Below are 12,043 nucleotides of genomic sequence, written 5' to 3'. Positions count from 1 at the left end.
AGCTTCGCACATTCGACAGCATTTTTCAATTTTTTTTTTCACTCTACCTTCGCTTAGCCGGGAGGGGCTCGAAGAGCATTTCGACAATTCCTCAGTTCAATCGAAGCCCTTAAAACGATCATTTTTGGCCTTTTCACCCCGAAATGGAAGCAGAATTTCCACGGTAATTCTCAGACTCGGATTAACGACTGTTGGAATTTCATTTTGACTTTTTTCTTATACGATCAATGAATTTCTATTTTTGTATAAATATCTCTCGGAGTTTTAATACGAAGATTAAATCTTCGAGTTTCGGGTCGAAGGATTCAATCAAATAAAAAGAAAAGTGATATGTAAAATCGAAAATAAAACGAGTAATGAAATGAAATATTAAAAATTTGGAGTCAACGATGATAATTGTACGGAACTCAATATTTCATAGGAAATCTAAATTCTCAGGATTTGCTTTCGGATCGGAAGATTTGCCTGCTTTTCATCCTCCTTCCTCCCCCTATTCGAGCCGGACAAACGACCGGAGTGTGCGTTTGGAAGAGAAAAATCATGGCCGTTTCCGCTATGAGTCAAAGTTCGCGCTGTACATCGCTCAGTTTAGAGCGATTACATTTCGCAGTTGAATTGAATTATTCCGGAAGAGGGTCAACGTTCTCGAGCCGGTATCGCCTGAATTCGGTCAGAATCTTCCAGTCGCTTGAACCGGTACGAGCTAAAATGGTTGACGCGCTTGAAATTCATGCGCGCGACAATTCCTGAGGTATAAAAGGGCGCGACTCGCACTAATTCACGTTCCGAAGTGTTTGACGAGAGGAGGAGGGTGAAGCGCGTGGGTGGCACGTCCCTGTTGCTCGCCTGGGTATTTTATTACACCTACGGAGTTCTAACCGTCATCTCGCATTGACGTTAACGAAATTCGCTCGTTTTTATTCCCTTCCCTTTATCCCCTCGCCTGTGAATTCACGGATAAACATTTTCCTCAACGCTCCATCGAGTCGACGAAATTTTCCACTTTTTTAATCCCTTTGCAAGCTTCAAGGTCAACAGAAAAATCCGCCCTTTCGTGACGCGATTTCCACTCCGTTTTAATCTCAGCAACGACCGCGTTTAAATGTTGACTTTGTTGATTCGAGAGACCGAAAATCGTCACTTCGTCTCGTTGCCCCGTCCTTTCTCGCGTCCTCAATTCAAAGAAAAATCATTTCGCTCGGTCAATCGACGTGGGAAAGCTCGTATAATCGCTCCTATATACCAACGCATATTGTATTGCAATTCCGGTGCGGACGTACCCAATTGCCAAAGCCACTTACTGACAGACCTCGCGCACTCTACTTTTGTGCGGTGTACGAAGCTCCTCGTACGTACAACTGCCCACTGACTTCCTCCAGACTGGTGTCTCAGAATTCTCGCAACTCCAGACTCATCGTGACGTTCGCGAAGAATAAAAAAAAAAACGAAAAAACGAAAAAATCATAAAATAAAAGGAAACGAAACGATCGCGCATGCCTTGAAATAAGAACGATTAAGAGATGCGACACGGACGCGAGGTAAAAATCTCTCGGATGTAACATTCGGCAACAAGGCCAATTTCCCCGTGGCTGCTTCTCACTTCGCCTTCGGTTAGCCATCAACGGGATTAGGGACTCGAGTCGAAAGATTCAATGATTTAACACGTCTGATAATAAACGCGATCACGTTTTGCTGCGAGACTACGAGGAGCGATTGAATTCGTCAATAGTTATGATCAAAATAATGTTTAATGCCGGTTAGTGATCGAGCAATAAAAATGAATGAAAAGTAACACGACGGTTTTGTCGGAATATTGCTGAAACGGCTCGCTCAATGGTTCATTGAAAATGAGTTGAATTCGTTGGAAAACGGAAAAGATAACGGGCGGAAGTGCGGTTAAAGTCGATAATGAGTTTGAGTCATTTTATATCAGATTACGTTTTAATCCGAGGAATTTTGTAATTACAAAAAACCGTTGTAAAGTCGAGCATGATAATGATCCAGGAAGTAAGAAGTCTCGGAATCGTTGGGCAATAAAGATTTTCGAAAATCCATAAATAGAAGGAGCAAGTAATAACTCTTCATCCCGGAAGTGAGAAAAATAAAATAAATTCGTGCCCGGGGTCGAATGAAACACAATACTAATCTCGAGCCATGAAAAGTATTTTCCAACGTTCCCAAAAAGGTAGAACATTACCCTTGAGGTATCTGGGTTTTGTTCCAGCTACAGCAGCATCATCAGCTTCAACAACAGATACTGAGGCAACAGTTTCACGCCCGGGAGAGGCAGCTCGCCGAGATGCACGAGCAGCAGATGCATCAACTGAAGGTCAGTTTAAACTCATCTCCGCGTAATTTATTGGGTGTCTGACCTGTGAGAATGGTCCTAGTTTAATAGATCTCCGTTGCCATTGACGAATGGATTTTGCGTCTACGAAGAAAAACGATCCTGGCCCCATGGGAATGGACGACGTTGAAATTTGCAACGTTGGAGCCCAACGGAACGAAGGGAATAAAACATTTGGAATTCACCAATTTTTTTATTTCACGAAGTGTATCGATGCAGCTTGAAAAACTATCAATTGCAAAATTCAGCGGGCAACGAAATTGGAGAATTACTGGAATTGTTGGAGGCCTTTTTTTACATCGTTTCGTTGGACGTTGCAACGTTGCGAATTTCGGCGTCATTAGGAATGGACGTGAAGCTTGAAGCAGGAGAATTTGAGCGTCGAGAATTTTCGCCCGGAAAAAAGTGTCTGAAAGCTTTGCTTTCCTTTCCGTTTTTTTCCCACTCTCCCCCTAAAATTCAATTCGGGCTAATTGAGCCCAATAATTGAAGCGATTTGCAGCACCGTCTAATCTTTATTGTATCAGCAACGTACGTTCTCGCCTATGCGTCGGAGCTTTGCCCTAATTTTTTCATTTATCCTCCGCGCTATGTGAATAGAATCGTGAAGAGAAACGAGAATCTGTTGACAATCGTAATTGGCTATCTTACACCATGTAAGAAAATATATATAAAAATGCATTTTTATGATAGATTTCGTAAAAAGTAAACGAGAAACGTCAATATTTATTCGTTAAAATGCAATGTGAATTTTATAATTCAATTTTAAATATCGTCTTTTTTCATCTGTTTTTCAAATGTCTAAAACGCCATCCGCCATATTGGATTCCAACGCGTGACGTCACTCCGATAGTAAACAATCTAGACTCTTATCGTGCGCTCTGTATTATTTTGAAATTTTACATGTTATTGGGCACGTTTGTGAAATTTGATCATTCATTTTATTAAAATCGCATGAGGGAAGACGGCTTTGTGCAAGCAGAAAGTACAAATCTACCAACGATAAATACGTCGATGGTGGCGACGAATCCACTATTTTCGTGGCATTTTTACACTTGCATTATTGCATTCAGGCACAAGACACCAATGATATACCGTCATAACTCATTATTTTCACAAATCTTGTTACTCGGTCTTTCGCAATCGTATTGTTTACTAACGGAGTGACGTCGCAGCCCGAAACAACATGGCGGCTAGCGTTTCCGCGGGAAATTTGAAAATTATAAATAAAAAATAGTTTTTAAGCGACTTATCGGTCTTATGAAATTGAAATAAAAAATCTACTGGTTTATTACGATCTCAGGATTGTTTAAAAACGGTTTTCAAAAAAAGGTGTAATATTCTGTTTTACACTTTGTTATCAGCTCGATGAATCTCCATTCGGTCGTTCATCCCGGCCCGTGGCGGAAATCCTTCGAAAATTTTCTTTTCTATTTTGATTCGCATAAGGATTCTTCGTGTCTCCTCCAAGTGATCGAATCGGCTCAACGCCATTGTCGAAAACTTATGAAAATTCCTGTTGTTAATCGTCGCGTATCGGGGAGTCTCGGAAAGTAAATGACGCACGAATCAAACGCGAGTGCTGCATGAATATGGAAGAGCTTTAATTCCGGACCGGAAGTCGTGGCCTCCTCGTCGTTTCGGATCAACGCGTTTCCTTCTATCTATAAAAGCATCGAAATTATTTAGCCCCGGGATAGACGCGAGGGTGCGCGAGCTTCAGCCTTTCTCAGAGCCGCGAGCCGCGCATGCAAATTCTCGTGGTGCTCGAACGAGGGCAAACTTCGCGTCGATGTTTATCCCGCACCGAAATTTCGGGTTAATAAAACGGCGTTGTCTGAAGCAGCTCACAGACGACGACTCGCTTAATTAAGGGCTTGAATAATCGATAATTAACCGAACGTTTCGTTATTAATGAACGACCTCGTCTTGTCGCTCAGCCCTCCCTTAATTTTCCTCTTTATCAATTCTTCAATACCTCGAGCTTGTCCTCTCCCGCACCGCTCCTTCGCCACACTCCAAATGATAAGTTTTTTAGGCTCCCTTCGACGTTATTCGTGTCGATCTTGTTTCCATGAAAAATGAAAAAAACAAAAAAAAAACAAAAAAAAAACAGAAAACAAAAAAAAACGAAATACAGATAATATCCACGACCCAATTGTACAATCACATGTTCGTTCGATCCTTCAACTCTCGTCTATTTGTGTTGAATCGTGAGAGATAAGACATGAAATATTGTGCATATTTAATCTTGTAACAATCGATCGGCAATTTGGCTTCTTAGAAAAAGCCTGAATTTTTTTTGATAAACGATCGTGACCTCGATAAGAAAAAATGTGACTGTTCCCCCTACTAACAACGTTTGTCAATTTTTACCTCGAGCCTGAATACGGCGTAATTTATAGGAATATTCGTCAGTTCGAATATGCACAGAATTTTGTGGGTCCGATTTGGTTAAAAATAATCATTCGAAGGATAAATAGGGGCAGAGAAGAGAGAGAATTTTGGTGCTCGCGATTCGCGAACGAGCGAGGCGGGGCAGCGCGTGGATGCAAAAGGCATGGAAATAGCGCGTGTGTCAAAAGACGGCATCTCGCGGTAATGGGACGCGCGGTATTAGCGATGACGAAGGCGAGCAAACAGGTTGTGCCCCGCGATCGAAAGGCCACCGGAGTCACGTGGAAAACACTATTAATGTATTTTTAACTCTAATACGTATGCGAATCGTATGAGTTGTAGCGCGAAACTGCAAAGTCACTTTTTTTTTTCTTTCTCTCTCGCATTTCCAACTCGTAAAATAACCTGCGCGCTAATAAAAACGTTCGTAAACATTGATTCGAGCTCTCGAGGTAAAAATAAATGGTTGCGCGCTTTTTTTCCATCGCTCTCTAAGCAACGCCGTTGAAAATCGCGGAAAGAAAAATTCCTCGGGGGCTTTGAGCCCGAAGAACTTGGCTGCGAGGGCGTGATCCTCGGTCGATTGCTCTCTCGTACATTCTCGAGATAAATCGATCGGAAAGTGGCACTTGAGGAACGGAGGTTGAAGCTCGTTCCTCGAATCGTTCCCGTTGCGCTTCGCAGTACGAAACGCCCTTCTAGGGACTGGAATTTGTGTAATCGCACCTGGACACGTCGATCGGGCCACTCACTCACGCATAGAAAAAAATCTCTCGCGTTGAATCACAAAGCAAACGTGACAAAACTCACTCGCCTGTGCGAGCCTGTGTCAAAGCCGCTTTCTTTCCGGGTTGTCCGAAATTTTATTGCCGCTCCTCGTTAGATTCTCGATAGCCCGGAGTCGCCGGGTTTCTATAAATAGCGTACGTCGCTTCGTGGCTCGAAGGTTATCGATTCGCGTGTTCTCCGCACCAACGGAGTCGCATTCTGTGCTCTATGAACACAGGTTTCTACGTGGAAACAGATGGTACATTTGCGCCGATGGAATAAGCGTTCCCGTACTCGTTATTCCTCCAAATTGATTTTTCAGCGTTCGCTCATTTCGAAAAATAAGGAAAAAAAAAATCCTCCATATTTTCGTGCTTGTTGTTGCACACCCGAATTTAAAAAATATGTTTTTGTACAATCACCCCACTTTATGACACAATTTTTTCACGAAAAACAGGCTCGAATAAGTAAAAACTGCTCCAATTCTTCAGGGACGTTCTGTGTGGATACAGCTGCACCATTCGAGCAAAAAAACAGGCTTGAAATAAGAGCGAAAGAATATTTTTTTTCAAACGACTTTCCATCTCGAATGTTCCGAGCACGTTTTTCCCCGATGAATCGATTGGAAAATGGAAGATTCCTTCGTGAATTTCTGTTGTCCTTTTGGCTAAAGTTCCAGTTTTTTAAACTTCAAAGTTTCTATTTACGGATTCGGTACTTCGAGCTCCGAGACAAATTAACAGCCTTTCCACTCGAACATTATTCGTTCATCATTTTTATTGTGCAATCGTGACTAGTTTTTCGGATCGTTAAACATCAATTTACGAAGTTGAACTGACGAGGGAAACTGTGCACGAGAAGAGAACGTTCCGTGACGATAGTTTCACATTCCTCACACGATTATTCCGAATCAAAAGAGATGCACACGCGTTATTATTTTCTAACGTTCCCCATGCACAGAGCAACCATTTAGAGACTCGTAGCTCTCACTCGCTCAGTCTTTCTCTCTTTTTATTGAAATCGTCCATAGGCGAGCCGCCTCTCGGTATGCGAGAATCGCAATCGAGTGTAGAAATCTCAGCAGCTACACACGGTGAAATTGGCCGCGAAGCTTATTTGCAATGCCGATGATGCGACAGAGCACGACGTGTGAGCTCGTTACCGAGCCAGAATCGTGCTCCCTATAAAATTCAGTTTCGTTTTATTTGAGCCATTAGAAAGTACTACCAATTTTTCGCATCTCCATCGTGCCGAAGGGTGCAAGGCTGCAATCATAGTATTGAGTTGCGTGTGACGAAAACGACAAAAATAGTGATAAAAATTCGGCGAAATTTCGTCCATTGATAATCAATGTTGGGACCTCGATGTTTGATTTACAAAAAACGAGTAAAAATTCCAGCAATAATTGGTCAGGATTTCGAGCTGCGATTTTTCTCCTCCTTAAAAATGTCTTGATTGTTTTTTATGCGAACTGCATCGAGCGATGGATTCTCGAACGTTCGAATGTCCGTTATTCGAAACGTACGATCGACCTCTCCGGCCAGTGGAAAAGTACGCAATGGTCAGACATTGCACACCGAAGCATTCAGCAGCTGCGCTTGTCGGATTTCTTCTCCTTTCCTCCCGTTCCTTCGTGTCTCATTCACATACGTGTGGCGCGCACCGATCGGACAATAATACGTTAACTGTGCAATGACCGAGAGCAGATAATATTTCGTCGCTCAAAACACATTCGTTTTGCGCTTTGATTTCCAGCAATTGTTAAATCTTCGGTTTTCCGATTGTGAAGGATTTTCACTTGGAAAACTGAATCGAGGATTTTTTTTTGAGGCCTCCGCATTCAATAGAATCGACTTTGCGTATCAGAAATTGTGTTCATTTATTTTTTCTTAAACGACTGAATCACTAGACTCATCAGTAAATTCGAAGTACGACGTTGTATATCGATACTTGAAAATTAGCGTATTCTCTTTTAAACTCTAATTACCGATGTTATGAGGAAATATTTCCTCCGAGGATATTCATAGTCCGGTGATAGGACGCGGTTCTTTTTTCGTTAGCTTCATTCACTCGAACGAGATAAGGATTTTAGTCTCGCGGGAGCTGAATTTACGAGGCTAGATATGGACTCCTATCAAGAGGGCCTAATCGGAAGAGACATTTATATTATCATCTTAACTATAGTTTAACGACAATTTTAAAACTATCATTCCGTACTCTTTGCGCTTGGGGAAATAAGGCCGGTTCCTCAATTCTATTTGAAATTTGGAGCAGCTTATCAGCCCCTAAGAGATGGACAAATATTTACATTTCACTCTTTAACGGCGTACCGCCGTGGCAACGGTCACGAAAAAAATAAGATCGTAAAATGTTTCTCATTTTAAAAACTAATCTATTTATATTTCCTACAATATATTTATAGCTCTTATCAATATTCTCACGTTACTCGCAATGCGAAAATATTTCCTTTGCAGGTTTGGGAACAACAGAAACAACTCGAGGAACAAATCAAGGAAAACGAAAGGCTCGAGACACTCAGGAAAAAGGACAAACAGGATCACAGCGCAAATGCATCCACCGAAGTCAAACAACGTGTTCGGGTACGGGTGGCCTTTTTATACTTGAAAAGCTCCATCATTCGAGCATTTATTTACATTTTATTGTTCTGTTTGCCCCCCCCCCCCCCGCCTCTGGAATGCCTCCAGCTCATTTTAATGATTTTTTGTTTTTTTTTTTCAAACATTCGACAGAGTTTCCTCGTACAAAAGATGCAGCAGAGAGAAGCTGCGGTTGCGGCGAATGGCATTGCTCCTGGAGCTCCCGGTTACAGAAGTTGGTAAGCTGATAAAAGTATCCCAATTATACTCCATTGACGGGAATGAACGAGGCTCACATATTTTGCAATCCACGTCAACGAACAGTGTTCGTTTGTTGCTCGATTTTTAATGAACTATTGTATTCGAATACTCGCGGGAGTAATAATCGCGAGAATAGTCTTTAAATAAATAGTAATGATGATTGGGAGAAGAGGATAAATCGAAAATAGATTATCGACAACCGGTCGTGGGGAAATCGCGTTGTCAATTAAATAACGTGAATCGATTCAATTATCGTGGCGACCAGGACAATTTTTTCGCTCTTTATTTCGTTGAATTTGATAATTTCACATTCTCCGCATATTATACGAAGCTTCCTGCTCGCTGCGAAAAATTTATTCAGACTTAAATATATTTGAAATGATTTTTTATGGTCCATGAATTTTTAACGAACAAAAAATGAAATGAAATGGAATGAGATTGTGGAGTTGCGAAATTTTTCGTAATAGCAACAATCCTTTCTCGCGCGCGGTACTGTTGGATAACTGAGTTTATAAAACCGGTAGAAAATAACCGATGGTATTCGTCGTCCTCGTGCACGACGACGATGTGGCGTTGGTGCAACGATAATAGCACGAACTGTCCCAGTTATCCATTTAGCACCGAAACGTCTGGTGTGCTCGAGAAGAATATTTAACTGCATTCTCTCATTCCTCTCTCTCTCTCTTTCTCTCTCACTTTTTTACGACAATGAACGAAATTTATTCTACAAAACCGTACAAAATTCAGTCTCTTAACCTCTTTTCGGATTTACGAATGCGTGCTTCAAAACGTTTACATGAAATTTTAAACGTGCTCACTTTATTTTATAATTCGAGGGTCATTCGTAAACGCGGACTCACAAATCCATGAAAATACTCGTCAAAAATAATTGGGCTGTGAAAATTAAGAAGAAAATCTCGTTTCGCTTATAAACAATTATAATTTTATTGTGTTATACAATCGTTGACAATATTTCTAGAGTAGAATTGAATTTTCATTGGCATTCGATGTTTATCAATGATATTTATTTCTCGTTGTCACAGGCTCCAGCCGCAATCGGAATCAGGAAGCACCGGAAATGCCGCTCATCCTTATCGAATGCCACAGATGCTGCAGGAAAAATTCGGCGATGATTTTCCGCTGAGAAAAACAGGTGAATATAGAGATGAAAAATTGACCGATAAGCTCGTTTTCGAGAGACCAATTGCGCTGTATTTATCGTCCAAATAGAATTGTGTTGGTAGTAGAAAATGACGCCTACTAAAGCATGCGACTCGCTCGTCGTTGATACTCGTTCGAATATGTTTTGCTCGTTATCGAAGAAAAAAGAAACTTGAATTTTGAGATAAGACTATTTATATATTTATCAGACGAGTTCAGAGACTGGGCGAGTCCACGCAATCTGCGATATTTGACGGATTGTTTTTACCCGAAACATGAGAAGAAGAATAATAAGTAAACTAATGAAACGAAGAGTTTGATATTTTTGCCTCGAGTTATTGAGGGTGCAAAGCGAATGCGTATGATTTCCCTTTAACGATATCTCGTGATCCATCGACGTCCATGCTCTTGCGAAACACTATTTTTCTTATCCTCAATCGATCGATGTTTTCGAAAAATAATACTTATAATATCTCTCCCTGTTATTTTCAAACGATCGAGGCACGACGGACTTCGATTGATCTCTGATTTGCTTATCCACCATTGAATAATTTGTGCACACCTAATTTTACATGCATTTCGGATTTTTCACGTTGATCTTACGAGAACTCAAATTTTCATTTTCTCTTTTTCTCATCGATATACAATAGCTGCAATTTTTTTGAGAACTCCTCAAACTATTCGATATTATTTGACGTAAAGAAATTCAACGTTCGAAATCACCTGAATGTATGCAAATTCAGATGCACTTTTTTTTGAAAATTCATGGCTGTGCGTGTGTGTGTGTGTGCGCGCGCGTGTGAGAATTGTGTTTGAACAGTCGTAGTTTAGCGACTGTGTTGCGTACACGTTTATTTGGTATGATGACTAACACCGGCTGAAAAATTGGCCAGCCTCGGAGCCGAACCTGCTCAAGGTCCGGCTAAAGCAGCGTGTCATGGAGAGGAACTTGGCAGCTTCGAGAAACTCACCCCTTACGGCACGCCGGAAGGATCGACTGCTGTCGCACCTCAAGCGGAAGTCACTCTTAGCAAGTACGTCCTATACTAATTATCCCTTATCTATTGTCATATTTTACAGAGTTAAATAAGCATTTCGTGCTCTAGAACTATCGTTAGAGAAATAGACAACAAATTCCATCTGTTGAGACAGTTATTCTCCAAATTAATATTTCAAATGCTATTTTTCGTCGGACCGTCGACAAATTCTTGCAAAAAAAAAAATATTCAGAGAAAATGCGTATCTGTGGCTAGGGATAATTTTTAGTTGTAATTACTTGAAGGATTCATGGAAAGAATTGTTATGTGTGAGAACAAATGTATCTTCAAACTTCTCCGCACCATTGAATGCCAAATTTCATTGAAATAAGTGTATTTTGGAAACGCAATGTTTCTGCAGAGGACCCCTCAATAACGAATAACTGTCTGATGCTAATTATTCTATTACATGAAATATGCGAGACTCAGCAGTTCGGAAAAAAATCTGAAAATCATTAGACATGTTCAGGTTATCATTAGATTTATGCAATAATATATTCATAGAATACTTTTAAACTATTTTTTGGATCTTTTCCTTACCCGAATTTCCATCCCCAAAAATATGCGAAATTCAAGAGAATCGATTGAGAGTTTTGAAAGTTCCTTGTAAAACGCTATTGGATTAGCCAACGAAAACGAAATTCTTATAATTTATTGAAAAATATTTCTTCCACATTGTGCGGTGGTTACTTTTGAGAAATATTTTCGAAATAAATCAAATTTGTCATTGTCGAGGAACAAAAATATTGCATAAATCAAAGCTTCAGAAAGTTTTTGTAACTTTGATTATCGACCCTTACGAATTACTCTTGCGCGTGAGTTTTTTTTTTTTTTTTTAAATTTTTATTATTTATTTTTAATGAATTGATTGCTGAATTGATTTTTTGCCAGTGTCCTATAACCGCATGACGAGATTATTAACAAACATACAGCTTTCTCATAAGTTTACATTCACAAAATATTTATTTGTAAAAAAACACACACACACCCACACACCCACACACACACACACACGCGCGCGCGCGCGCGCGCCGAAAATTTGGAAACTTGTACAGCGCGTTAAAACTTTGTTCCCCCTAATTCGATCTCATGACAATTTTTTTATGAGTTTTCTATATTTGTTCTTTTTTTCTTACCGATCAATCGGCTCTCGGGTGTTTGACGTCAATTACAAACAAATATATTTGCATCTACAATAAATAATTGTTTAATCTTTAAATACAGTGATATTTATTTCAATAAATTTCTTTTTCTCTAACTCTCCATTTCTTTTAATGTTTTATTTTCGTAAATGTTTTCGTAGATCCTGGCAGTAATCCCGAATCCGGTCCTAACTCGCCGCCCACGGTTAACAATTCACAAGCAAGTCCAACAGCCGGAAGCAACACACCGATCCAAGAGGTGAGCTTGTAGTTCCGGCTCATCCCATAGCTAAATAATTGAAATTCGATTTTCTTATTCACTTTTTTTCCGCA

General features: G+C 40.4%; 1 protein-coding gene across 16 annotated transcripts in view; it reads left to right on the top strand.

Annotated features, from left to right (window-relative positions):
- The window catches only part of HDAC4 (histone deacetylase 4), a 91,431-nt gene that overhangs the window by 72,097 nt on the left and 7,291 nt on the right, over positions 1–12,043 (top strand). For 12 of the 16 annotated variants that reach the window (XM_043414892.1, XM_043414891.1, XM_043414890.1 and 9 more), the window contains 6 exons: positions 2,225–2,329; positions 7,987–8,112; positions 8,263–8,348; positions 9,414–9,523; positions 10,425–10,565; positions 11,872–11,969. In XM_043414892.1, the coding sequence (XP_043270827.1) occupies positions 2,225–2,329; positions 7,987–8,112; positions 8,263–8,348; positions 9,414–9,523; positions 10,425–10,565; positions 11,872–11,969 (666 nt within the window). The remainder of the gene's footprint in view (positions 1–2,224; positions 2,330–7,986; positions 8,113–8,262; positions 8,349–9,413; positions 9,524–10,424; positions 10,566–11,871; positions 11,970–12,043) is intronic. The other 4 variants (XM_043414898.1, XM_043414897.1, XM_043414886.1 and 1 more) reach the window with 3 other exon arrangements.

The sequence above is a fragment of the Venturia canescens genome, chromosome 3 (assembly GCF_019457755.1).
Source record: "Venturia canescens isolate UGA chromosome 3, ASM1945775v1, whole genome shotgun sequence".
Taxonomy (NCBI): Eukaryota; Metazoa; Arthropoda; class Insecta; order Hymenoptera; family Ichneumonidae; genus Venturia; species Venturia canescens.
The sequence above is the reverse complement of the archived record's forward strand: the minus strand, read 5'-3'. Positions and strand labels throughout refer to the sequence as shown.